General features: G+C 45.2%; 1 protein-coding gene and 1 long non-coding RNA gene across 4 annotated transcripts in view; one reads left to right on the plus strand and one right to left on the minus strand.

The window, feature by feature from the left end:
* SLC13A4 (solute carrier family 13 member 4) overlaps positions 1 to 27614 on the minus strand; it is a 46692-nt gene that overhangs the window by 6567 nt on the left and 12511 nt on the right. For all 3 annotated transcript variants that reach the window (XR_008383680.1, XM_053609338.1, XM_053609339.1), the window contains 12 exons: positions 20751 to 20887; positions 18861 to 19033; positions 18385 to 18439; positions 15851 to 15890; positions 14792 to 14872; positions 12270 to 12454; positions 8167 to 8286; positions 6960 to 7061; positions 5379 to 5480; positions 4400 to 4497; positions 3788 to 3912; positions 370 to 531 (listed from right to left, as the gene is read on the minus strand). Coding sequence is in view for 2 of the 3 variants with exons in the window: in XM_053609338.1 (XP_053465313.1) it covers positions 370 to 531; positions 3788 to 3912; positions 4400 to 4497; positions 5379 to 5480; positions 6960 to 7061; positions 8167 to 8286; positions 12270 to 12454; positions 14792 to 14872; positions 15851 to 15890; positions 18385 to 18439; positions 18861 to 19033; positions 20751 to 20887 (1380 nt within the window). In the remaining variant the exon portion in view is untranslated. The remainder of the gene's footprint in view (positions 1 to 369; positions 532 to 3787; positions 3913 to 4399; positions 4498 to 5378; positions 5481 to 6959; positions 7062 to 8166; positions 8287 to 12269; positions 12455 to 14791; positions 14873 to 15850; positions 15891 to 18384; positions 18440 to 18860; positions 19034 to 20750; positions 20888 to 27614) is intronic.
* On the plus strand, positions 420 to 27499 carry LOC128598680 (uncharacterized). The gene is made up of 4 exons (XR_008383681.1): positions 420 to 554; positions 8011 to 8305; positions 13716 to 13900; positions 20824 to 27499. It is a non-coding gene; the product is annotated as an uncharacterized LOC128598680 (long non-coding RNA).

Raw genomic sequence — 27614 nt, forward strand, 5'->3', positions numbered from 1 at the left:
TCCTGCCTCAGCCTCCTGAGTAGCTGGGACTACAGGTGCCTGCCACAACACCCGGCTATTTTTTGGTTGCAGCCGTGATTGTTGTTTGGTGGCCCGGGCCGGATTCGAACCGGACAGCTCAGGTGTACGTGGCTGGCACCTTAGCCGCTTGAGCCACAGGCGCCAAGCCACTAATGTATCTTTTTATTTATCAGTTGCTATTTGAAGAAAATTCATTTTTCAAAATATAAGTTGAACACCAATCAGTGAAGGCAGTGACCAGAGGAGAGGGCACAGTCCTGGGAGCTTCCCTGGAGCCAGGCCTACCACTGCAGGCCCTGGGGCAGCCTGCCTGGACATCTGAGAGCCCTGTATTACTCTGTTACTCACCAGGCTGCACAAGATGGGCAGGAAGATGGTGATGGTGGCTGGGTTGCTTACAAACTCAGTGACAATAGACACAAGAATGCATGCCAACAAGGTGACAGCCCATGGGGGGAGGCTGCTCAGGGACAACATCTGGTTCCCGATCCATGTAGAGAGGCCAGAGCTCTGCGGGAGGAAAAGGTGTTACAGTAAGAACAAAGGAGAATAAACACATCCCTAGTGGAATTCTTCAGAAGCCCAGGGAGGTGGGAGGGCTGGACCACCAGGCATCATCTGATATGTGTGTTTCAGTCTGACTGGAGCCAGAGGCATTCCTGATTTTTATCATTAGGTCATTTTGTAGCCCAGAAAATTCTTTTTTATCCTTGCTTATGCAACATTCAGACTTTGAGTTTCCTGGTCGGTGGTCATCACAGGGCATTCTTGAGGACTTTGCCATGACTTGGCAGAGGTTGGAGATCTTTATGGCTCAACTTCAGTCTCACTTCCCTTTCTCCAATGTCTGACATTCTTACTCTGTACATTGACACAACAGTGCCCTTCACACAGAGTGCCAAGTGTAATCCTTTATTCTGATTTTGAAATCCATTTCTGTTACTTTATCTCCTAAGAAAGGGAAACAATTATCTACATCTTTGGGTAGTAACCTTCCTGTGTTTTATGAAGGGTGAACATGGAGTGCTGAACACTGGAAGTTATGCATGAGTAATGAAGCAGAGAAGGATTAAAAGTCTGTCTCCATTTAGTAGAGAAGGTGCCTCTTCACTGGCATGTAACCATCAGCCCCAGTCCGTTTTAGCTTCAATCCCATCAGGGCTGACATCAGGATCTACTGCCTGCCAGTGCTTTTTGAAGACACAAGATACGAAAGCATATTGCCTGTCTTGAACCTTTTCTGTTAGCAACGTTTATACACATCTACTTAAATAAATAAATATTCCCACTTGGAATAATGTATTTGGTTGGAAGATGTTCACTTTGCCAGTGGTGAGGGCTGTCTCTTCCTAAAAAATTAAGGACGCCACTGGGTTTTTGTAGTAGAAACCCCCAGGTTGCCATGTACATTCTCCCTCCCTCTCTTCCCTCCTCCTCCTCTCCCTTCTGTGGCTGACATGCTCTGACTTTTCCTGTGGTACCCTAGAGACTGCAGTGCAGTGAGATATGGAGAGTGGGGCAGAAGGCAAGGTGAGACATTTTATGATCCTGCTAGGTCTAAGTCCTGCTACTCATGTTGGACTATTAAAGACAGCCCTCACTACATTGTCAGCAGGCTACTTTCTCTCCTCTTTTCCAAATTCATCAAAAGCTCATTTGATCTCTGCAGTACCCTGGCCACCTCTTGGCAAGCTCATAGACAACTGATGATCAAAGGCCTTCAGAATTCTGTTGTAGCACCTTGAAGAACTTTTTTTCCTTTTTTCTCTCAACTAACTGAGAGCTACAAACCCAATATCTGGAGATTGCATCAATTAATGGTTGGTACAAGCCTCGAGGCCTACAGGAACTTTAATTGTTTCCTTTTATAACACATTAAGCCTTGCTCATTGGACAAAGGCAGTGGGGGGAAGAGCAGTAAGTTGAGTGGAAACCATGTGTTTATAAAGAAATAGAGTTTTACTTCATGTGTTACCAAATATTACTTGTAAGTAAAGTGAAATAATTTAATGGCATTTATTTTTTCCAGAACTACTTTATACTATAATTTGAAATAAACTGATAAATTAGACTGCAAAGTTAGAAAAAACAGAACAAAGGGAATCTTAATTTTTTAAACCCTTAGTATGAAAACATCTTATGATGGGTTTTCCTCACTAATATCAAGATTAAATTTTCTTCATACTCAGAAGAAATCATATATATAGTACCTGAATTATTATTTAAATTAGAAGGTTTACAGAAATAGAAACTATACTACCTATAATATGTGATACATACACAATTTTGATTGAAAAAAAAAAAAAACCCAAAATGCCAAAACTTGCCAGGCTAGACTTAGGGGCCAAAACTAACAACTGAAGTTTAATAAATATAAATATACTGAACTTGAAATTAGAAATGTTGACAGGAAGGGCATAGTGGTTTACGCCTGTAATCCAGCACTGGAAGGCTGAAGTGGGAGGATCACTTGAGCCCAGGAGTTCAAGACCAGCCTCAGCAAAATAATGATACCCTCCTTGTCTCAAGAATAAAATAAAATAAAAATAAAGAAATATTGGCAGCACATCTATAGGATGTGTTGAAGGAATTGAGTTCATATGATAGCTAATAATTAAAGGGTTTTAGTTGATTGCAATTTCAATGTAAATGTTGACATGAATGCTGAGGACGCTTTATAAAAGCTTTCATAAAAATGCTTAAATCATAGGGGAGAGCTGCGGCTTGGTATATAACAATCTACTTTTCAGTAGACTGACCACCATCCATACTACGTTTGAATAAGGTGAAGTGTAGTGAGTCCTACAGAAAGAGACCAGATGGTAAGGGGCCACTACTTGATTTTTTATTTTAATAATTATTACCCAGGAGAAGTTTCAGAGAGCCAAACCAGAGCCAACAGTGGACAAATCCAGAAGACCTGGGCTGAGAGGAAAGAACAACTATTCTTTGTTCTCTGCAAAGGGAGCCCTGTGGCTGGAGGTGTCCAAGCCAGGGATATCATGGAGGGAAATCTCGCACTGGGTAGGAGGTGGGACTCAGTGTCCTCTAAGGTTCCATCTGAGTGCAGGATTCTGTGACCTTATTCTTAACGCTGTACGGAGGCTACAATGAATGGGCCATCAGAAGGGAACCAAGTTTAGAATGGGTTAATGCCTGGGTGGAGGGAGAAACAGTTTTTACCTTAATTTGATTCATTCTTAGGCTTGTTCTTTATTATAGTCAGGGAGGCTAACACTTTAGGAAATACAACCATAAATCCCTAGCTACACTTAAGAGATCTTATCCCAAATCCTCCCAATCAGGAAGTCAAGTGGCATTTTTATCAGCTTTAGCCTAGGTTCTTCAAACGGGCTCAGTCTCTGCACACAGACTAACCAAGAGATAGTTCACTGAGTGTCACTGGGCATCTCTGGCCCCTTTCAGACCCACCTCCCATTACCACTGTCAGATCCCAGAAGGAGATGGCTACCAAATCCAATAAGCCTTTTGCTTATGGCAATGTGTGCCCCATAACTGCAGTGTAGAATGCCCATGTGTCATGTCTTTATGTCACGGCTGATTTATATGTAACTGTTCCCAGCAGCACCAACTGGGAAGCTCAGGGCAGAACAGGACATCCCTTCTGCTCTATTGCTTCTCTTCCCAGGAACTCCATGAACATTCACCTTTCAGCAGTTTTGAGTCTTTCCCCACCGTCATATGACTCATTAGGTAAAGATACCAGAAAAATATCTGACCCATAAGAACATACTTGAAGGGTTACCTTGCTTCCAGAAGCCAGAGCATAACCTCCTCCCACCAGAATGACAATCTCCCAGGGCATGGTCTTCTGAAAGTCCTTCCATGTGATGATGGGCTCTGTCCTCAGTGAGAGCTCCCGGCTCTCTCCTGGATCCCAGGTAGAGAGAGACGCAGAGCTAGTTAAACCCTGAAGGGCATGATTTGTGGAGATAGGGATGATTTGGGAGATTGCTCTGTAATTTGGGGGGAGTCTACAGGACCTTGATAAGTCTCCTTCAGATCATTCTGATTTGGGTATTCTTTTTTTTTTTTAGACAGAGTTTCACTTTGTTGCCCTTGGTAGAGTGCTATGGCATCATAGCTCACAGCAACCTCAAACTCTTGGGCTGAAGCGATCCCCTTGCCTCAGCCTCCCAAGTAGCTGGGACTATAGGCGTCTGCCACAATGCCCGGCTATTTATAAAGATGGGGTCTCGCTCTTGCTCAGGCTGGTCTCGAACCCGTGAGCTCAGGCAATCCACCTGCCTCGGCCTCCCAGAGTGCTAGGATTACAGTCGTGAGCCACTGCGCCCAGCTGCTTTGGGTATTCTTCATCTGAGCCACCCCTGCCTTCTGCCCTTGAACCTTCTCTCACCGTCATTCTTTTTTCTAAAGCAGGGCTTCTTTGCTGGAATGAGGAAGAGGAGGAATCCAAGGAAGACAGAGACTGTGGCATCAGTGCGGTAGCCTTTCCTAGCAAAGAAATAGCATGGCTGAAGAGGAGGGTCAGGACTGCTCAGGAGCAACACAGCGTCTCGGGACAGTCTGAACACAATGCCTCTTTTTAGGACTTAGTCTAGAAGTAACAGCAGCCTTACATCTTGCCGGTTGCTGCTGTGATATGCTTCAGTGGATTTAATGGGCAATGTTAACACTGGAGGCAGGGCCTGGCTAGAGTAGATGCCTTAGTGTGAATTTATAGGTCCTTTAGCTGGGGCAAGTCCTAAAAGAAGTGATCAAGAGTTGGTTTGTTAAAAGAGAATAGAAATAGATGAAAGACCTTTTTCCTACAAGGGCCACGCCTCAAATGAAAAGTTGGTATTGGGAGAGCTTGCGGGATGCTGCCCCGTGGCCCTGGCCCTTCTGCAGGGGTGGTACAGGAGCCCATGTCTCTCTCTCTTGTAGTGTCTTCTTTCCTCCCACAAAGCCTCAGCCCCTCTATGGCATATCGCTTCATGGATGGTACTTTATAGATTCCCTCCCCCGCCCCCCGTAACCTTCCTAACAAGCTGTGAGATAATTGAAGTTCCAAGAACTTATGTAAGAAAACTGAGGTCACACAGCTGGTAAGTTGCAGCACTGGCTCCCAATCCCAGACTGGGATTCCAAAGACTGTATTTTCATTCTGAATCCACAATGCAGCTTTTGCCACTTCCCTAAAAAATGTAGATTTCTCAGGGAATGAGATGCTTCCTGGATTCACGTCTGCCCCTGAGAGTCTGGGAAGGCGCACCGGTGGGTAGTTATTGCCAGAATTCGGGTAAGGAGGTTGCTTGATTTTCTTTTATTTTTTCCACTCTACTTTAATGGCTGCAAAGGGGGGTTGTTCTTAAGGAGAAAATGATATCACTTACTTTTCAAAGAAAGAATCCCAGCCAGGGACAAAGCCAGGCTCCCGGGTAAACCACAGCACAGTCATCAGTATAAAGAAAAATCCAGTCACCATTTCAGGGTAGCTGTAAAATAAAACGGAAATTTCTTTAAGCTTTTTTACTTTGCTCTGAAAGCTTTTGTATTCAGAGTCCTAATACTTGAGACATAAAACATGGTTACTGTCTAACTGGTATGAATGGCTGACAGTGAAATGGGAAGAGGAGTAAGTGGAACCAGAAAATAAGACGTTAACCATGTTTACTGGAGAAATTTAGGTGGGAAGGGAAAGAGACCACATTTATACATTTGTAAAATCCACATACAGCCTACAAGGAGAATTTGGTGAAACAGGTGTCCTCAAACACTGCTGGTGGGATGGGAATTGCAAAAGCCTTTGTGAAGTCATTTAACCATATACATCAGAAGCCTTATATTTGGTCATTCCCATCATCATCTACCAATGTAACCAGAAGTGCACCCTGAAGCGTCACCTATTAAAAGATGGCAACAACCTCTGTATCCAATGGTATTCCATGACACGGAGTACAGTGTGGCACTACTGCATGTTAAGATGGGGCGCATCTGCTGCTGCTTACATTCTCTACAGCAGAGTTAATGACATGGGAACATAACACCAGTATAATATGGAGAGAAAAGGGCAAGATGTACAACTATGTTTTGAATGGACTCGAATTTTACCAAAAATACATACAGTTTTGCACAAAAAAGAAAAGAAGTACATCATGTTGATGCTCATTAACACTGGGATGCTAAAAATATAAATTGCTTTCAATTTGTCTTTATATTTTCTTGTATTCTCTAAATGTTCTACAATGAACATGTATTCTTTTTATAACTTAAAACATTAAAAAAATAGTGTCTACCTGAATTGTTTTACCCAGTCAAAGCTGGACATGCCATAAATGGAGAAGTTGCCATAAATGGAGAAATAACACTAAAAGGAGGCCAGGTGACTGTGGAAGGGCTGACAGAGCCAGCTAAGGGCTTGGGGAGCCTGCCGCCTGAAGGCCACACGTGGCCCTCCAGATCCCCGAGTGCAGCCCCTTGAGTGAATCCAAACTCCACTTCATTGAAAGGATTTGTTCTGTAAAGTTTGGAGTCAGTCAAAAGGCTACCCTCGAGGATTCAGAAGGCCACAGGTTCCCCATCCCTACGAGCAGTCCCCCAGATCCCTAAGGGTGACCCCTGGGCCACTGCACAGGGCCGTTTTAGCAACATGAAGAGTCCTGGCTATAGAACAAACCAGCCACTTTTCAAGAGGGTGGCTGTGCTGTTCTTTCTCCGTCTGCTCCGTCACAACACTCCACCCCCAGCCCACAGCTATACTTTGGGCTCCGAATATAGCAAAGGGGAAGGGTGGCCATCTAAAATCTGGGCCAGCTTGACTCTGGCATTAAATAGCATCTTCTAAATGCCTGGATTCATAGATGTGGAAAATTCTTCCAGCATCAGGGACTGTCAAGAACAAGGATGCTTCTGTGCTCCCTTTCCCTGCTGTTTTCCTGCCCAGAGAAGGAGGGAAGGAGAAGGCCGCTTTTTACCTAATGTCTCCCAGCTTTTCATATTCTTCCTGGATCCTCTTCTCTGACAGCTCTTCCCTTTTAGTCTTCTTCTTCTTGCTCAGAGAGCAGGTCTCTTTAAAACTAAGAAGGGAGAATGAGCAAAGGAATAAGGAAAACATAATTTCTGAGGCCCAGAGGAAACTAAATATTAAGCAAATACTAAACCACCCCCCTGCTGTGCTCACTTTTCTCCCCTTCACTCACACGCTCCATCCTCTGTCCCCTGACTATTCATACAACTCCCATCCAAATTCTCCAGCCTCTCATCAACCTCGTCTCCTAGGTTATGGGTGTATCCATCCGTGTATATCTCTGGTCAAGCTATGTCTTATGAACTTGTGCAAATATACTTAGGTGGGGTCAATTCTACATACTTATCTTTTACATAAGTAAAAGAATCAGTGCAATGTGGTGTATGTGTCTAGATGTAATTTTGTGCTGTTCCACATGGGTGTGTGTGTGAGTGTGTGTGTGTTTGTCTAGAGACAAAGCTTATCTAGAGTAAAAGTTGCTGTTAGTTGTATGTTACTAATACTGGAGTTAGGAAGTCTATAACCATCATTGGTTTGACAATAGACAGTCTCTGAGTTAAAAGAACAGTCAGCTCAGAGAACATTCCTTGACCAATGGGACTAACAACAAAACATTATATATAACCACATATCACCCCTTTATGTGTTTGAAACTGATCAAATTTGGAGTAGACTGCTGGTTATTAAGAAAAGGCTTGCTAAGTAGATTATATTAGAAATACTATTGAAAGGGAAATGTCTAACTTATTTTGAGGGATATGAGCATATTCCATATAAGCTATAAGTCATGTCTATAAAATTAAATGAGGCAAATTCCACTTGGAGTCATATTTCCTAAAGTAGTTGGAATTACTCTCTTTGCTTTCAGAGCAATAAAACTACATTAAACATTCTCCAATTTAGACTTTTATAAATCAGACAGGCCCTCTAACTCGTTAGAATTAAGAACGTTTCATTGTAGAGCTGAGGGTGAAGTACTGAGTTCATGAACATTCCAGGTGTCTAGAGGAGACAATGCCTGATTCCTGGTCCAGTTCACTGCCTTCTCCTGGGAGCAGCAGCCCTCCCTGAACAGAGCCCTCCAGGCCTTAGACCACGGCCTTTGGATCAACAGGAAAGCCTCAGTGATTTGTTAGAAGGGTCCTGGGACTCACTTGCAGCCCAGGAACAGCCAGTGCATCCAGAACCAGCTGACCACCAGCATGATGATGGATATGGGGAAGCTGAAGAGGAACCAGGTGCCGAAGTTCACCACCTCTGCAGCTGGATACTGGCTGGAGAGGAAAGAACCAGGTCAGTGATTTAAAAAGGCAGGATTAAGAGGCAGAGGGAGGGGAGGGAGGGGGGAGGATGGGCGGAGGGAGGGGGATTGGTGGGATTACATCTGTGGTGCATCTTACAAGGGTACATATGAAACTTAGTAAATGTAGAATATAAATGTCTTAACACAATAACTAAGAAAATGCCAGGAAGGCTATGTTAACCAGTGTGATGAAAATATGTCAAACGGTCTATAAAACCAGTGTATGGTGCCCCATGATCGCATTAATGTACACAGCTAGGATTTAATAAAAAAAAAAAAAAAAGAAAAAAGAAAAGGCAGGATTCATATGGCATTTTGGGCAATTAAGCCGAATGCTCCTTAAGAAGATATACAGCAGTGCTAAGGGAAGAGATAATAAAAATATGGCAAAACGTTATCTAGAACTCACTTATCTGACAGTTGTGACTGTAAAGAACCTAGACAAGGATCATGAAGTAAGCTAAAAAGGGCATCTAGGCAACCAAAATTAATATCACTAGGTTTTATATATTTTGCATTCAAATAATTACTCAGACTTATTTGCCCTTAATTTACATAAAGATGCTATTAAGTTAATTCATCTGGTTTTCAAGACAGCAGAGACTGAAGAGGGCAGCCTGGTATATAAACTCACTGAAGGAATATGAATTTTGATTGGGGGACACAGGCAGGCCAGTTCTGGAGAACTTTGGGCTCTAGGGCCTTATGAGGGTTCCAGGTATAACAATGCCCATAAGAAAATCAGGGCTTGGAATCTCCAAATCTTTATCAACATCCTTCACTGTCTTAGAGTAGAGGGAATTTGTCCAGAGGACTGCTCATTCATTCAGTAGAGCTGGGACCTCCAACTCAAGATGTTTCCTGAGGAACTGGGATGGACCACATATGGGCCAGGACTTTTGCCTAGACAGGGCTGGGGCCTAAATGCCTGTTTCTTTATCCGTAGGTTTCTCTTATTGGGGTTGGGCATAGAACACCAAGAAGGGAAGTGATCATGCCCCTATTCTTGCACTAGGCCATGAATAGTTCCCAAAGGAGAGAATGCAGTGACAGCATAGGATGCGAGAGTGTTTAATCTTGGCTCTGCACCTACAGCTCGAGAGGCTAAGGCACCAGAGCTGGCAGGTTCGAATACACCCCAGGCCTGCCAAACAACTATGACAATTACAACCAAAAAAAGCCAGGCATTGTGGCGGGCACCTGTAGTCCCTGTGACTTGGGAGGCTGAGGCAAGAGAATTGCTTGAACCCAGGAGTTGGAGGTTGCTGTGAGCTGTGATGCCACGGCACTCTACCCAGGGCGACAGCTTTGAGGCTCCATCTCAAAAAAAAAAAAAGTGTTTAATCTTCTCTGTTGCACCGTGGTCTGGTCGTGGATTTATTTTTACATGTGCTTCTTGGAGTTGAGACAGCTTGCACCCTTCTCGCTGATGGTGTGTGCTGGGAAGGAGGGCTTTAGGGGCCACAAGGATGCCACAGGGCATAAATCGTTAAGTGACTCACTGTGGGCCACCTGGGCTGACAGGCAGAATGTCTGTTGCATCATCTCATCTCTGCTCCTAGACCCAGAAAAGGACTGGGATTTTAGAATACAGTAAATAGGATTTGTGGATCAATATGAGGGCTTAGAGCCATTTGCAGCATTTTTTAAAAGTGAGAAAAAAATATGTATATACACACACATACATGTATACATACACACATATATACAGAGGGTGCCAAAAATGTACACACTTTTTAAGAAAGGAAAAAACTGTATTAAATTTGTAACACTCAAGTCACAGTTGACTTCTGCAGTTACAAGAGGTGCTCAACATGACTGTATTCATCTTTTGTTAACAGTATATATTGAGTGTTAAATTTTAGTATATTATTTCCTTAAATTGTGCATACATTTTTTTGCACCTTCTGAATATACTTTATATACATACATCCATATACACACTGTAAGTTTAACGATGAAGTTGTAGGTTTTTAAAACACCTAATATGAACTTTGGGGGTGGTTTGTTCGCTAATGCCAAGAAAAACAGCATGGGGACATTTTAATTGTAGTGTGGAAGCAGGGGGCACCTCTTTCTTTCATGGAATGCCCGTTGTTCGGGTAAGCAATCATTTTGACTAATGTGCTATTTTACCATCAAAGAAGTAGACTAAAAGAATATGAATTGGCCCAGCCACAAAGTCAGCCAGAAATTAAAGAGCAGAAACTCAGAGCCTGAGAATAAAATGGCATGAGGACGCTGCGAGACGTAGATGCTGGGGAGTCAGGTCTCAAACTTTCACTGGCCTTTTCTTCCTCCCTCTCCACTCCCTCCTTCCTCTTTCTGCCCTTTTTTCTACCTCCTTTTTCCTTCCTTTTCCTCCCTGCCAAAATGAATGATATGTTTCACTTCTTGTCTCTGATTAACTTCTCCACCCCGTGCTCTGGATTCCATCCTTTTTTGTTTCTCAGCGACATCATTCTATCAGTTATCCCCTCTTTCCTGAATCTTTAGTTTTCTTCTCATCTGGGCCATCCCTACCAGCATTGAAATTCCTCCCATCTTCAAAACCCTTCCTTTATTAACCTTGCACATGTCTCCTCCCCTCTGCAGTCACCTCTCCATCTCCTCACCTCCTCTTACTCCTCAACTCACCGATGTCTGGATTCTTGTCCCAACACATGGCCAGATTTTCTTGCCTAGCTCACCTTATGTCACCAAACCTAACAGACATATTTCTGGCCTTACTTTGCGTCATTATTGACATTAAATACTTTATTCAAACTTTTTTCCCTTGGGTAGAATGACACCAGATTTTCCTGGATTTCCTCTGTCCTGTTTGATACTGTTTCCTTCTGTCTTTTATAGTCTACTTTAAATATTTGAGCTTAATCTTTAGTCCTCTGCTCTACTTTATACATTCTAAGTAACCTCCTCCACTCCTAGTTTCTATTACCAGGGGAAAAATTGAATGTGTAGGCCCCTTACTCAAAGATTATTAAGAATCTCTGGACAGGGAGAGCATTAAACCCAGCGTGAGGCCCTTCTGGGCACAAGGCCCTGCCACTGCACAGGCTGCATACCTGCAGCACCAGCCCTACAGGCAGTTGACTCCAAAACTATGCCTTCCGCCAACATATTTCTCTTGGAATTCAGACCTCTATGTTCACTGGACAACTCGGCCTCTGTTTCAGCTTTTTTAAGACCCAGTTCCTCGTTTTTGCCCGCTGTTCCCCCAGCTGCTGAGGGCAGGAGCCTAAGAGTCAGGTTTGGCCTTTCCCCCTCTCAGACCCTTTCTGCTCCTACCAAGACCCATCATGTTACTTGCAAATATCTCTCAGGTCTGACCATTTCCCCCCCTGGGGCAGTGTCACCCAAGGCCACCACTGGCTCTCTCCTGGGCAAGTGCAGCAGTGTCCTAAATCATCTTCCTGCTGCCTGCTCTCTCCTTTCCAATCTGTTCTCCATGTTTTTATCCAGAATGAGTTTCAAACCTATAAATCTGGTCACTTCACTCCCTGCTTAAAATTCCTTAAAGGCTTCTCACGGCATTCTGGAGGAAGACCAAGTTCCTGAGTGGGCCTTGCCAAGCCCTGGAGATCTGTCCTGGCCTCCTTTGCCCTCTCATTTTCTTTTACGTGCTCCGTTCTCCTGCCGTGGAGCCTGCCTACGCTGTTTTCTTTGGAAAACCTCCCCTCATCTAGTTTACTCTGACTCATCCTTCACATTTCCACCTGGTCTCCTCTTTAGGGAGGCATCTCCTGCCTCCAGATGGGCAAGCTCCTGCAGCCCGGTACTCCCTGCAGAATTTGAGACTTCCCCACTCACACTTAACCGTGATGACTTGATTTTTCCCTCCTGGTAGAGAAACTGTTCCAGTCTCTTTTCTGCTATATCCCTACCACCTCGTCCAGTTCCTGACACATAGCAGGTAGTTAGCAAATACTTGTTGAGATGGAGTGAGGTACTTACTTGTTGAAGTGTTCCAGGAAGATGAGGCTGGTGGAGGTACCAATGATGGTGGTCAGGCCGCCAATGGTAGCAGCATAGGAAATGCTCAGGGAGAGGCACTTGCAGATCATTTGGTCGTGGTGGGACTTGTACTTTCTATTCAGCTCCTGGTTTCTAGGGCTGGAGGTTGGGACCAGTGGCTTTTCCTACCAAAGGAAAATCAATAAATCTCTCCATTCCAGTTTGGGTTCTCAAACACCAACCATGAGAGGCAGGAGGCACATGGTACAGCAGACAGGTTTTGAGCTTGGGTGTCAGAAAGACAAGTCTAAGTGTCTACCATTTACCAACTTGGTCATACCTCTGTGCTGAATGAAGTTTCTTCTACAAAATGGGGGAAAATTTGTATTTTCTTTGCTATATTGTTGTTGTGAAGGGTAAATGAAGTAATCTATGGAAAGTACTTAGAAAGGGTTTAGAACACTTCTTAGCACTTAATGAATGGTAAACTATTATTACTTTTGTTATTAATGTTATTTATTTATTTAGACAAGGTCTTGCTCTGCCACCCCAGCTAGCATGCATGGTCATAGCTCACTGCAACCTCAAACTTCTGGGCTCAACTGAACCTCCTGCATTAGCCTCCCAAGTAGCTGGGACTATAGGCACTCACCACCATTCCCAGCTAGTTTTTCCATTTTTAGTAGAGATGGGGTCTCACTTTTCAGGCTGGTCTCCAAAACCTGGCCAAAAGTGATCCTCTTGCCTTGGCCTCCCAGAGTGCTAGAATTAAAGGCACGAGCAACTGTGCCCAGCTAATTAATGCTATTATTAATATTGATAGCATGAGGCCAGGAATTCGAGATCAGCCCGAGCAAGAGAAAGACTCTGTCTCTATCAAAAATTGAAAAATTTGCTGGGTGTGGTAGTGGGTACCTGTAGCCTGTGGTCCCAGCACTCAGAAGGCTAAGGCAAGAGGATTACTTGAACCTAGGAGTTTGAGGTTGCAGTGACCTATGATGACACCACTGTATTCTACCTGGGGTCACATAGCAAGATTCTGTCTCAAAAACAAACAACAAAAAAACCCCCAATATTGACATCATGGTTCATTTTTTTAATTGAACTCCAGGAAAACTGGCTGCCTTCCACTCTGTGTTTGAATAACAAACAGAAGATAGCCATTCTATGTGGAGTTAGAAAGACATGATTTGGCCTTTTCCTCTCAGGCCCTTTCTAATCCTACCAAGACCCATCAAGTTACTTTTGAATATCTCACAAATATGACTATTCAAGTCCATCAAGTCCTGATAGGGAGATGGCAAAAAAAAAAAAAAAAGCCTTAGATTACATTGAACACCTAGCTTTCATTGGGAAAAGTGTTGAAATGTGTCATTCTTTCCTCCCTCCCTTCCTCACTCTATTCTCGTTTCTGACTGTTGGATTTTCTTCCCTCTTGCATGTAAGCCCCAGCCTGGCAACAGTCCTCTCAGACCTGGCTAATCCTGGTGACAACCTGTAGGGCCAAACAGGTTGCTGAGCTCTGGATTCTGGTGTGGGCTGAAGAAGCAAATGTCCCTGCCCCCTCCATGCCTGGCCACTGTAACTGGTTCTTCATGAGACTAGGAGGTATCTGGTGCAAATGTCGGAAGGTAAGGTCATAAGAAAACCAGTGGGAAAGAGGCCAGCTTGCTACATTTTTCAAAACCCTTCACATGGCCCCATCTTCCTAGGAGGGCCAAGTCTTGATCTTTCCACATCTCTTTGAAAGATCCGCTGATTGATCAGAGTTGAGGAGACTTCATAGATTCTTTGGTCCAATGGTTTTCGGCAATCCTTTAATCCAGTGAAATTTTACACAGAACCCCAGTATATACATACGAGTGTAGCATTTAACTGGCATCCATATGCTTTGTAAATGGAAGTACGGCAGGGGGTTAATGGCATGTGGTTAGTGAGACCTGGATTTGAATCAAGACTCTCCCCTTCCTAGCTCTTCAGCCCTGGGTACATGATGTCATTTCTCTGCCTTATTTGCAAAACAGAGTTCAAAATCACTACCTCACTGAGTCAAGACCAGAGAGAAAATGCTGAGCACAGTGCTTGGTACCTAATAAACATTTAAGAAATGGTGGCGGTTATTGACGATAATGAAGGATGTTAAACAAGTGAGACTGTTTTGATGAACACAAAAATGTGAAATCAAGGGTTGTAAGTGACAGTTACTTTCAGATTCATTTGATTTATGCATTTTGTTTCAGTGGTATAATACCAGAAAGATACTTATTCATGCAGAAAAACAGCTAACTTATAATTTGAAGATACTCAAATAAAATATTTGCCATGTCCCTTAAGCACCTTTGAGGAATACCTCTAATCTAGACTAACCCTTAGCTTTTATAGTTGAAGAAACCGGAGCGTAGGTGGTGGCAAGAGAACTTTGACTTTGAAGTTCTCACAACTTCATGACTTCATGACCAGGGCCCTTGGAAAGCTCAAGGCCCTTTATGTAGGAAACAAGGCTAGAGGTGCAATTCCATTACCTGGGATGGGTGTTGCTTCTTGCCCTGGTGTTGGTTTGCTGTTTTGATGGGGTTGGTGATCGCAGGCATACCATTCAGGCTCTGTTGGGAAAAAGGCCATCATACTTTTAGGAAGAGAATGTGGAGAGTCAGGTGCCTTGAAAAGAACCACCTGGTCATCCCAGGCCACCCATCCCTCTGCACTGTGGAATGACAGGGCAGCACTCTCCAGGCCTGCCTCTGTCCCAAGGCTCCCTGGCCAGCCTGGTGTCAACCACACAACTTGAAGAGGCTTTTAAACTTGGTGGGACATGGCTCTGTCCTTATAGAAGAGTCCGACTTTCTGGGACTTGATTAGCTAAAGAAGAAACCTTCCTTTAAAAAAAAAAAAAAGAAAGAAAGAAAGAAAGGAAAAGAAAATGTCACCACAGCAAAGTCCACAGTTTCATTGGCCTCTCACATCTCTTGTGAAGAGATGTAAAACCAGCTTCGGTGGGTGGGGGTGGGTTTGAGTAGCAGCGTGCAGTTAACTTTGCTTTCCCCTTTACATTAAAAGGGATGTGTCCCTTTTAATAGTAAGATTTTGTGGCCTACATTTCTATCTACTTGCGAGGCTCAGTCTGGAGGATCACTTGAGTCCAGGAGTTCAAGGCTGTAGTGAGCTATGATTGTACCACTGCACTCCAGCCAGGGGCATAGAGTGAACCCTGTCTCAAAAACAAACAAACGAACAAACAAAAAAAGACTTTGGAAATGGAATCCCTACTGAAAGAAATTCCAAGGTTGAATCTGTGGTTCTTGAAAAGCAGGATGGCTGAATCTTGGGATTTTGTGAAGAAGAAGTTGGCTTTACTTTATGTGGCTAAAGCCAGTACTCAGAGCTGGGGCTCAGAACCACCCAGGCCCTTGCCAGGAACCAGACCAACCCTTCTTATGTCCCAGCCTGTGTGAGTACCTCTCCTCCCTTACATCTGTGGGGGCTGCTGAGATCTAGGACAAGCCGCCAGCCATCTCTGTCCTTGTGTTATCTTGAGGAACTTTCCAGTGACCCCAAAGCACAGAGAAAACTCAAGAACATACCTTGCTGTGCATCAGAGAAGTGAAGTCTGCAGTCGATGTGCTGGAACAGAACAAAAGAAACGGGAGCAACAGTGGCCCAGACTTCAGGGGAGGGCAGTTCTCCTCCTGCGTTGGGTATTTGGTGTAAGGGACTTAAACCCTTACACCAGACTCCAGATTTCTAGCCTACAAAGAAGACTGGTCTTTCCCTAGTCCTCCTTGTCTTCTGAGATGCTGTAAGGATTTGGGGGTCGGGGCCTGCTTCCTCCTGAGGGCAGAGGCGGCCTGTCTCCTTTGAAGTGATACTAACACTCCTAATGATAGTGAAGATGGAGTGCTTATTAGGTGCTGAGTACTTATAAATGGGCTTTAATCCTCATGACATTGTACATCCTCATAACACATCTATGGGGTGGGCATTACAACCTCCATTTATACCATCACTCGGTGCCTGAATGCTAAGTGGGGGCGTGGGCTGGGAGTCTGCCTCTGTCTGATGGGAGAGCCTGCACCCTGCACCACGTCTCCACTAACTGACTTGGAGAAGGCCACTAGACAGAAACATGCGACATTCTTATCTGAGGTGACAGCAGCAGGGAGCTCTGTACCAGGGAAAGGCAAGTGAGAAAGAGAAAGGGGAGAATTTCTGATCAGCACCTACATGTGCCGAGTCCCTCCCACACTTGTTGGTCCCATGACCTTTGCCTTAAGGACAGAGGAAGGTGAGAACTTAGCCATCAGAATAACAAACACATTGAGTATTCAGTGAGTGTGTCTGGTTTGCCTCAGTCGTGAGGACAGTGGGTGGCACCAGCTCACCCACTGTGAAGACTGAAGTGGGTCTGGGCACACACAAGCAGGACGTGGAGCCCCGTGGCACTGCCATCTCCAGGTTCTGTCCAGGAAGGGTAAGGAGCTGATGGGCCTTCAGAGTGAAACATTCTCTGAAGAGCATTCTCAGCCTGGGAGGAGAACATGCTGGGATGTTTCCCCTTCCTTCTTCCCACACTAGGTGAGGAGGGCAGGCGAGGACCCTCGGATGGCGTGTGGGGTGCTGACTATGACAGAAGAGGCCACCAGCACCCTCAGCAGACAGCCCCAGCTCCTGCCAGCACAAAGGATGCTCAGAGAGTTCTAGAGACAATGTGAACTTTTGCTTTGGATTTGGAGACATATATTTTCTTCTGGAAAAGAGCAAAGACAGAAAGCCAGTGGGGTGCTGCCAGAGAGGCCACAGGGAGGAGAAAAGGCCCACTGCCACGGGAGCAGCGTGTACTGCCAGTGACCAAAAGGGCAACGAGACCGAGTGTTCTCGGGGGTAGGGGACACTGATGGAACCTGGGCCAGAGACATTGGGAAAAGGCCCCCTGGGAGGCAGAGGCAACCCAGGACAAAGGGGCTGTGGGAGAGTGAACCCCAGAGCACAGATGGGGCTGGTGTGGCCGTGATCCAGGAGTGTATCCTGCTGCCAGGCCTGGGGCTACGCAGAGGTCCTGGATACCCCCAAGACCCTGAAGGTGGGTGCCTCGTTAATAAAAGAGCTGGGGCCTGAATCTCCGAGAGGCCCCAAGCACAGACTCCAAAAGCTTCAACCTAGACCCTTTTTGCCCCTTTGTCTTTGCTGTACCCTATAGCCTCTGCTCTACCCCTGGAGGAGGAAAGGACGGTGAAGAAGTGTAAAGGAAAGGCGACTCCCTCCCCTTCACTCACTTCCCAGGCCTGGGCTGGGGGTGTGGGCAAGACGCTTTGGGTGAGAGATTAAAGTTTTGATATGAATCTAGACTAGACTTCCAAATGTCTGGAAGTGAGAACGTTATAATATCTGAAAGGAACCAGAATAGCCAGGGGATTTGCCTGCGATATCATCAAGACATCCAATATGCTCTGATGGGAGACAGCGGTGGGAGAAAAATTAAAGCCTGTCCTGGGCGCAGGCTGATGTCACTCAGTGTGCCCTCTCTCTTCCTAAAAGGGAAAATCACAAAGCCAACTTCTACATGCAGTCCAAGTTTGAAATGTGGAAAACTCATCACAGAAAACTATGAAGACCACATTTTGTAATAGAATCTCCAGAAGAAACCAGCTCTTACTGGATCCTCCACACAGGAATGTCTGCGACTGCACTTCACCCCCCAACGTCACACGGCCCTCTCATCCCCTGGGCCCCATCCCCAACCTGTCACCGAAGATTTCTTTGCCATATCTAACAAGGTCAAATTTACTAAAACCATATCTAATAGCTATAAAATATTTCGTGGTTCTCCAAGGATCTCCAGTGACATCTATTAGGTGGGTGTTTTTCCATTAATAGACTAAAGATCAGTTTAGATGAGATTCTGCTTGGCAGATGCATGGACAATTCACTCATTCACTGTGATTCAGTGTGGTCTTTTTATTTCCTCATCACTGCAATAGCTGTGGTTAAGGGAAAAGTGGGGGAGCTTGTACCCCAAATCTAAAAGAGCTATTTAGGGGCCCAGGTCTTGTCTTTCCGGATCCCCCAGTGGACTCCCGGAGGCTCTGTCTGGGAGGAAGATGGTCACGTTCATACTCACTCTTCATTGACGAAGATGAGTTCCAGGGAAGGTTGGCTGTTGTTTACATCAAGATCTACAGTGGCAAAGCAAAGCAGGAAGTGAGTGAGATATGCAGGCTGGAGTCGCCCGTGTGGGGTGTGGTGGCTGACCATTCCCCTTCCCTCTGCTGCCCATGGGTATGGTGGGGCTCACGGGTGTGCACAGACCCAGGGGTCTGTAGTAACCCTGGAGCATCTGGGAGTGAGGAGGAGTATAGGGGGTGCCTGTGAGTGAAAGGCTGAGGAAGAGTTGGAAATGGGGGTTCAGGGAAGCTCCAGGTTGCAAGGGCAGAGGTGGAGGTGGGAAAGAGGGGAGAGAAGGTGCTGGTAGGGAGGAGGAGGGGAGGGGGTCATGGGTGGGCACCAAGTCGGGCAGTTGCACAGGAGGAGCCCGGCAGGAGGCCCTGGGGAGGAGGTTGGAGGAGCAAGGGGGAGATGAACTCCATCAAACTATACTGATGGGCTCGGCCTCTTGGGCGCTGGTGTTGCCTGCCACGAGCTGCTCCTCCTCGGCATTGATCAGCTCCTGCAGCACGGCCTCCACGATGGGCATCACCATGGCGGTGGTGGAGGTGTTGGAGAGCCACATGGACAGCAGGGTGGTGCAGCACATGAAGCAGAGCAGCAGCCTGGAAGGAGGGAGCCCCGGGCAGAGGTCGCATGGCAGGTCCCGCCCCCACCCACCACCATGGCAGGCTGCCCGACGCCCGCTAGAAAGCCGGGTCTCGGTGTCAAGCAGGGTGCCATTCAGCGTTGTGCTCCAGTGCTTGGCACAGAGTGAGCATCAAATCGCTATTTGTTGAATGCATGGACAGTTCCTGGGCTAGTGACCTTAGCCAGAAAAAAGCCCTTACTTAAGCAAACAATAGCTTTGGTAGCAGCTTGCTCTCCCCTCTCTGTGGACACGAGTTGGAGCTCAGAGGCACTGTGTGTGTTTGTGTGTATAGGGAATGCTTTGCTTGCTCTTGCAGCCCGCATTTCCGAGTGCCGTGACATTCCTTGCTTTGCAGCCGAATCCCTGTAGTGACCTAATTGAGATTAATGTTTGGAGCTCACAGTTCTGCCCATGACTTGTTCTGCTGTTGACATGCTAAAGGGAAAGCCCCTGAAGTCACAGAAGTGCCCCCATCACCGTTTGTGTGCACCCTTTCAGCTGGCGTCTTACAGTCAGGGAAAGACTTAAAGGGAAACACTAACAAAAGTAACTCTCAGATTATTTCTCCTTGACTTTGGAAACCTTGTGCAATGTGTGCTGGCACTAAGCCACTATAAAGACAATCCATGTTTATTATCTTAGGGGGAATCACTGACTTTGCATAATTTTGGGACCATCCATTTATCGTGTGGATCATGTTCGCTGGCCCCAGTGCTGATGGTGTCTTGGTTCAGGCCAACGGCCACCTGAGTTTGCCCGGCCTGTATGTGCTCTGCAGTACCATGGATGTGGCAACTTGTTGGGTGATGAGGTCAATCAGGGAGGAGTGGAGATGCAGGTGGGTACAAAGTCTTGTAGATAGTACATAGATTCACAGAGCCTCCAACTCCCACAGGATGCAAAGAAATGCCACTGTGTGTCTAGGACCCTGGTGTGGGCACAAGATTGTTACTGTGCAAGGGGGGTGGATGAAGCTGTGGTTAGCAGCCTCACCTGACAACCTGGGAGCCAGGAACATGCTTTTAAGCATAATCTGTATTCGTCTAAAGGGCTAATGTTGAAAATGAATACTTTATATTTCATATTCTTTTTGACTCCCAAAAGAGTCAGGAAAGCTTGCATAAAATGGAGCAAGAAAGTTGTAAACTAGGAGATGAGAAGGCTATTTGAAAGGTGAGGGGTATCTAACAGAGCAGCAGTGGGGCTGATACAAAACTGTCAACGCTGACATTTGTGACACTTTTGTCAAGGGTTGGAATCCCTCCCCCGTGGCTTTGACAGCAGAGTGGAAGGAGGTCAAAGGCAGTGTGTCTAACTGGCCTGTGGTCTGAACAAGTGACAAAAACTCAGGGTGGATGGCAGGAAACATCCAGTCTCCTTAAATGCCAAAGGAGAAGACACGGCTTCCTTGTTCAGCCAGTCCTCTGAGACACAGGGAAAAGGTTAGGAAATAATTTCTATTGGTCCGTCTTCTTTCACCTAATGAGCTCCTCACATGTTGTAACCTGCTGTCCTTGCTTTCCAGGTTGTCAGGTAAGTTCTTTACATTATGATGATATGACAGCAAAGTCACAAATTCAAATCTCTATTCTATGCTCACAGGCCCCCTTCCTGGAAAGAGATGCAGGAGCCCCAGGGCTCTAGTGTCATCCCATCAACGTTAGTAGAAAAACAGGCCGAACACAACTTACATGCCTGGCTTGGCTCCGGCCATCAGGACCATGCGCAGAGCAACACGCTTATGCAAGTTCCACTTCTCCACAGCAGCCGCCACGCAGATGACGCCCACCAGCAGCAGCGTGGTGTTCTTAAAGTACTCGGCTGCCACCTGTGGGGAGGCCAGCATAGCTCACCCACCCCTCCCGGACCCAGGGCCGGCCCATGCCCGGTAAAACTTGTCCTCAAAGAGGCTGGCAAAGAAGAGTAGGGAGGCGAAAATTATTAAAGTAGCTGATCATTTTAGAATACCATGGAGTGCCTACTGTGGGCGGGCACCGTACTATGCATTTTATACAGATTATTTTATTTAAATCAGCCAGTAACCCCATAAGTAGATATGCTTTTTAAAACATAAACTCACTATATTTAAGTCTGATATATCATTTGAAAGAACAGATACATATCATTTTATACTAGTTTTTAAAGATTATTAGACTTTGTTTTTAGAACAAAATTATTAGAATTTGGTGCTAATATTTTTCGAACATTAAAAATTTAATGTTTTTAGAAATTAAAAAAAATTATTTTTATTTCTACTAAAAATGTAACATATGCTCAGTATGGAAAACTTAAAAATATAGAAAATTTTGAAGATGAAGTTACTCCTAATCCTACCACTATTAATTCTTTGGCATATTTCTTTCAATTCCTTTTTTAACATTTCTATATAGATACATAAGTGAGTTTATAGAATATATATATGGTTTTATAGCTTGCCTTTTTTCCATTTCATATCATACCCTGATCATTATCTTATGAGGCTTAAATTATTGGAAAAATTCATTTTAATGGCAGCATAATGTACCATTCTGTGTCAAATTAATTTTAATGGCAACATGATGCACCATAGAATATGTTCAGCCACTTGCCTGTAATTGAATATTTAGTTTGTCTTCTTTTTTCCTTTTTGCTACTACAAATAAAGCAAAGAATATTTTTCTGCATAAATCATTATTCTTATATAAATGCAGTTATTTTATTATGATAGAATTCTTGAAGATATTTTTATAACTTAAATCTTTAAACATTTTTTAATATAAATAATTCTAATAATTTCTTTCTTTTTTTTTTTTTTTTGGTTTTTGGCCGGGGCTGGGTTTGAACCCACCACCTCCGGCATATGGGACCAGCGCCCTACTCCTTGAGCCACAGGCGCCTCCCATAATTCTAATAATTTCAAAGTTCCAGAGAACTCCCAAAATGCAAGTAGTACACAGAATACCCTTACACTATCTGTCGAGATTTTTTTCTGAATCATTTCAGGGTAAGTTACACACATTTTGGTTCTTTACTCTTAGATACATCAATGTATATTTTCTAAGAATAGGGATTTTCTTTTCCATAACCACAGCACCAGTTATAAACTTTCTACTTTTTAATGATGAGGAAATTGAGAGAGAGGCCAGTTAAAAAGATATTTCATATATTCGAGTTGCATGGACCAAACCCTCCTGTGGATTCCCTCACTTGGAAAGTTCTCTTTTTCCATCTCTCCCTGTATATTCCGATCACATGTCAAAGCCCAATTCAGGCCTGGTGCCCTCCAGAAAACCTTTGTGGCTATAGCCTCTGATTCCAGAACATTCCCTGTGGGCACTATTAATTCCACATACCACAGAGCACTTGAGGCAATGACTGAATTGCCTCTCAACTAAATTTTAGGCTGTTAATGTTTCCCTTCTGTATTTCTTAACACCTAGTAGAATAATAGTATGTAGTAATAATGTTAGTATTATAGCAAAAGTAGATGCTCAATAAATATTCATCATATACATGAGAATTACTGCCAACTGGAGGAACCATGACAGAAATGGAGAGGAAAAGATACAGAAAAGTTTAACTTTGAATTGAAAAACTTTTTTTTTTTTTTGAGACAAGAGTCTCACTATGTTGCCCTCGGTAGAGTGCTGTGGCATCATAGCTCATAGCAGCCTCAAACTCTTGGGCTTAGGCCATTCTCTTGCCTCAGCCTCCCAAGTAGCTGGGACTACAGGTGCCTGCCACAATGCCCACCTATTTTTTTGTTGCAGTTGTCAATGTTGTTTAAGCTGGCCCAGGGTTTGAACCCGCCAGCCTGGGTATATGTGGCTGGTGCCCTACCGATTGAGCTACAGGCACCACCCTGAAAAACTATTTTAAAGTGATAAAATAAGGACATCTGAAATTCAGAAAAAAACAAAAATTGAACACAGGAAATTTAAATACAGTAAAATACATGGTGTTTGAATTAAACAGTATTTACATAATTATACTAATGTTAAACTTTGATTATGGTATTAATAAAAATTGTGATCAAACTATATTGAGAGGGTGGAGGAAGGATAAGTAGGGAATGGAAAAGGAACAAAATCTTCATCTGCTGTAAAAGGAAATCAACTGGTGACATCTAAAAATGAGAACTCAAGAACTAATATAAGAATATCATACAGGAGGCCAGGCGTGGTGGCTCCTATAGTCCTAGTACTCTGGGAGACTGAAGTGGGAAGACTGCTTGAGGTCAGGAGTTCAAGACCAGCCTGAGCAAGAATGAGATCTCCCCCCTCATCTCTACAAAAGATAAAAAAAAAAAAAATAGCCAACTAAGGTTGGGAGGCTGAGGCAGGAGGATCACTTGAGTCCAGGAGTTTGAGGTTGCAGTGAGCTATGACGACACCACTGTAATCTAGCCCAGTGATGGGCGACAAACAAATGTCTCAAAACAAAACAAAAAACCGTAAGAATATGGAACTTAATACCAGAAGAAACAGTTAGCAAAGTTAAGAGTTATGGACTGAGGGAGGGGTGGGCCTCGGTGGGGGCGGGGCAGTGCAGGTTTCCACTGTAGGCTTTGCAGTATTACGGCATTCAATTGCTAAACTTTGTGCATGTAACACTTTGCTAACATGGAAACCAAAATAAAGGCAACCTGTTTCATTTCTCCCTTTTCTCTTTTGCCCCATAGAAATTTCAGTGTATCTGATGATGGAAGAGAAACACCTGCTCTGTGGGACCATGTCTCTCTGCCTCTGGTTAACCTCCTTCATCGCAGGGCTTGGGGTCTCCCATCTTTCTCAGGCTTGTTACCTACACAGGCTTCCAGGAGGTAACTCTGGAGAACAACTGGGGCTTTATTTTCCTCTGTCTACTGCAGAGGGAAACCCACAGAAGACACAAGACATGGAAGTTCCAGGTGACGGTCCCTCCACAGGCCCCATGACACACAGGCCTCTGTGCAGCTATCAAAGAGTCAGTGCTACCAGGGTCACTTGCCCAGGAGAATCACGGACAACATGTCAGTTTTCTGCCTCTTTGGCACATGCCTTTCTAGAACCAGTTTGTCTGTAATGGCCTTTTAGGAGGCTCAGTGCCTAGACGACAGGTGGGCTACTTTCTCTAGGTTCTGCTCACAGGGAGGGGAAGGCAGCCAGCAGGTAGACAGAGCCTTGCCTGGGCGAGGCATTTCACATTTCGAATTCATTTTCTCATTTGAGCTCCACAACGGTCTTACAAGGCAGGTACTAGTAGTGTCTTATTTTACAGATCAGGAAACTCAGAGAGACTAAGGAACATTCCCAAGGTCACTGTGGGGCACAGGCAGGATACTAGTCCAGGTCCATCTAATCTAGAGCCTACTAGACGACGTGCCACCATCATCTGATTCGGCTCCAGGGGCATTTTCTGGGTCTTGCAGACAGCACGGCTGGCACTCATTTCTCATCTTCATTCATGCTCACAGTCCGCCCTGGCCCTAAAGACCAAGGCCTCAGTGGGATGGTGGCTCTGCACTGTCTCCTCACTGGGTGTTGGGGGTCTTCAGTCTACTCACACACCTTCCTGCCCCCTTGTAAATGGTGCCATGTGCTTGAGAGACACAGCTGGGGCTCAGGATGGATCTGTGATGACAGAGGTAGCACAGTCAAGTGGGGAAGAGTGAGGACTCTGGAGTCAGTCAGGACTCAGCTGTGTGACTCTAGGCAAGTTATTCAACCTCTCTGGGCTTCATTTTCTCATTAAAAAAAAAAAATGAAGGTTATGTGAGTTCCTCACCTTGTAGGGTGGTTGCTAAGATTAAACGACACATGCAAACCAGCTTTGGTGGCCAGGACTCTGGTGACGCTTCCTGTTACTAAATGCTCCAGACAAAGGCTGGCCTGGTGGGAGACCAGGAGCACACAGAGTGGGCCCAGGAACACAGCAAAGCTGCAGGGCTGCTTCTTATTTTTGTAAAGTCTAATCCCATTCACTGGTGGTGTTTGTTAGCTTTCTAGCCCATTGATTTTTCTTTCACAGGAACAGCTTGGTTGTGCAGGACCCCTTAGGGACCACCAGAGTTTCAGGATTCTTGGGGGCTATTTAAATCGTTTTCTAGAATGTGTTGCTTACTTCCTGCCTTAGTCACTAGAGCCCATGCACTCTCCTGCCTCTAGTCAGAACTGTGCCCCCTCTCCCAGCTGCCCCCTCATCGCTCTGGCACTAGGCTAGTTGTCCCGACTGCTGGCCCTTCTTTGGTCTCAGGTCTGCATTTTAAAGTTTTTCTGTCTCATTCTGAGGCTGTTGCAGCCTCCCGTTGTGAGCCCCCTTGCCGCTAGCATTCCTTTCCCCACTTTGTAATTTCCCAGACTAATACTCTGTGAATATGGAAACCAGACAGATGAAGCTTGTTTGAGTTATTTGAAAAAAGAAATTAGATGCCAAAAAGGCACTTCTCCCAGGAGTAAAGTGCATGGACTTTGTGACATTTGTGCTGGTGGTTTGATCACTTTTTCTGCTTGGTGGTTTTCCTCAGTATGCCGAATCACCAGACTTGGAGAACAGAGGTGTTTCTGGACTGTGTTCTAGACAAGAAGGGCTCAAAAGGAGGTCGCCCTGGAAAGAGGGCGGCAGTGACAAGCCTGGGCTCTGGGGTTCAGATGATGTGGTCCCGAGTCAGGGTCCCCCACAGATGAGATTGTTTGCTGCTGGATAAGCTAACGAATCTCTGTAGCCCTGTCACTTCAACTTGTTAAGTGGCAATGGTGATGCCGCATAGCTCGGGTGATTGCTGTGACGTGGGCCTCGGGTAAGATAATGCAGGCGGCTCTCAGGATGGTACCCGGTGCATCTGATGTGTTCAGTAAATGTTATTATCATTAAAGAGATAAAAAGACATTAAAGGTTCAGGCTGAACGTGAGGGTTGGGATCAGCAAGGCCTGCAAGAGCAAGTGAAGGGACCAGAGAAAAGAAATGACCTAAGAAGGAACAAGACTGACCTCAAAGACGAAGACGCCACCGAGTTTTCTTAAGTGAAGGGTGACGGCATCAAAGGGGCTTTCTGACCGGGCTGGACTGGGCAGCAAGGAGAGAAACTGGTCGCCCGTAGGTGAATGAATTGCAGGTGGTGTCAGTTAGGGCCGAGCTTTAAAGAACATTACTTTCTCTGCACCAGAATTATTTATTGCTCTCTAGTATGTTACGTTCTTTTTTAAATTTTAATTAAGGTTTTTAAAAAGTTCGGGGAGCTTGTGGCTGTTTTAGAAGTTTGAGAAGAAGGGAAGTCTGGTGTTAACCTCAGCTCACAGTTTTCCTAAGAATACTTGATCCTCCTCCGGAGTGTCCCCACAGGAGGGAAATGGAGCTGGACCAGCCATGCGCTCCTCCCTGCCTCTAAGCCAGGCCCCGGACAGGCCCTGGCTACAGGGAACAGTCTAAAACCCCCCAAATCCCCAGAATAACAGAAAGGTGGGCTTTCCTGTTACTCTCATTTTTCAGATGAGTCAATGGCAGTTAGGAGAGGTTATATAACCTGCTCAAGACTAGTCAGTGTCAGAAAAAGGAAAATTCGGGCGGTGCCTGGGGCTCAGTGAGTAGGGCGCCAGCCCCATATACCGAGGGTGGTGGGTTCAAACCCAGCCCCGGCCAAACTGTAACAAAAAAATATCCGGGCGTCATGGTGGCACCCAGCTACTCGGGAGGCTGAGGCAAGAGAATCGCCTAAGCCCAAGGATTTGGAGGTTGCTGTGACAGCACAGCACTCTACTGAGGGTTAATAAGTGAAACTCTGTCTCAAAAAAAAAAAAAATTAATTAATTAAAAAAAAGGAAAATTCAGGGCGGTGCCTGTGGCTCAGTAGGTAAGGCGCCGGCCCCATATACCGAGGGTGGCGGGTTCAAACCCAGCCCTGGCTGAACTGCAACCAAAAAATAGCTGGGCGTTGTGGCGGGCGCCTGTAGTCCCAGCTACTCGGGAGGCTGAGGCAAGAGAATCGCTTAAGCCCAGGAGTTGGAGGTTGCTGTGAGCTGTGTGATGCCATGGCACTCTACTGAGGGCCATAAAGTGAGACTCTATCTCTACCAAAAAAAAAAAAAAAAGGAAAATTCAAAAGAAAAATTTAGCAATGACCCACGAAGGCTGCAATGGGGCACAAGGATTGAACCCAGGCCTAGCAACTAACCCTCACCTCTTGCTGCCTGAGTAACTGGAATTTGTTACCATTTCACTGGTAGATACTGGTTATAAACCTGCTTGTCAGATACAGAACATGGACAGGATGGAATAGCCCCCTCCATCGACCCCCACCAGACCCTATGACGACCTCGTCTTTTGTGTGGGTCCCTGAGCGCCACTCAGGATCACGAGAATGGACCTGCTGCTTCTCTAGCCACGCCTCCCACCTGCGTGCCACACAGATCCAGTTAGATGTCTCACTTCAGGACGCCTTCTCATCTCCACTGCGTCTGCAGGCATACATCCTCGAACTCGGCTTAGAATAAATCTAACTGTGATTTCTCTAAGTTCTAGTGCTCATTATTCCACTTTTTGGTCAACATTAGGGACAAAGCTGGATTTAAACTCACTTCCCCTCTACTCCAAAATCGGA

The sequence above is a fragment of the Nycticebus coucang genome, chromosome 11 (genome assembly GCF_027406575.1).
Source record: "Nycticebus coucang isolate mNycCou1 chromosome 11, mNycCou1.pri, whole genome shotgun sequence".
NCBI classification, from domain to species: domain Eukaryota; kingdom Metazoa; phylum Chordata; class Mammalia; order Primates; family Lorisidae; genus Nycticebus; species Nycticebus coucang.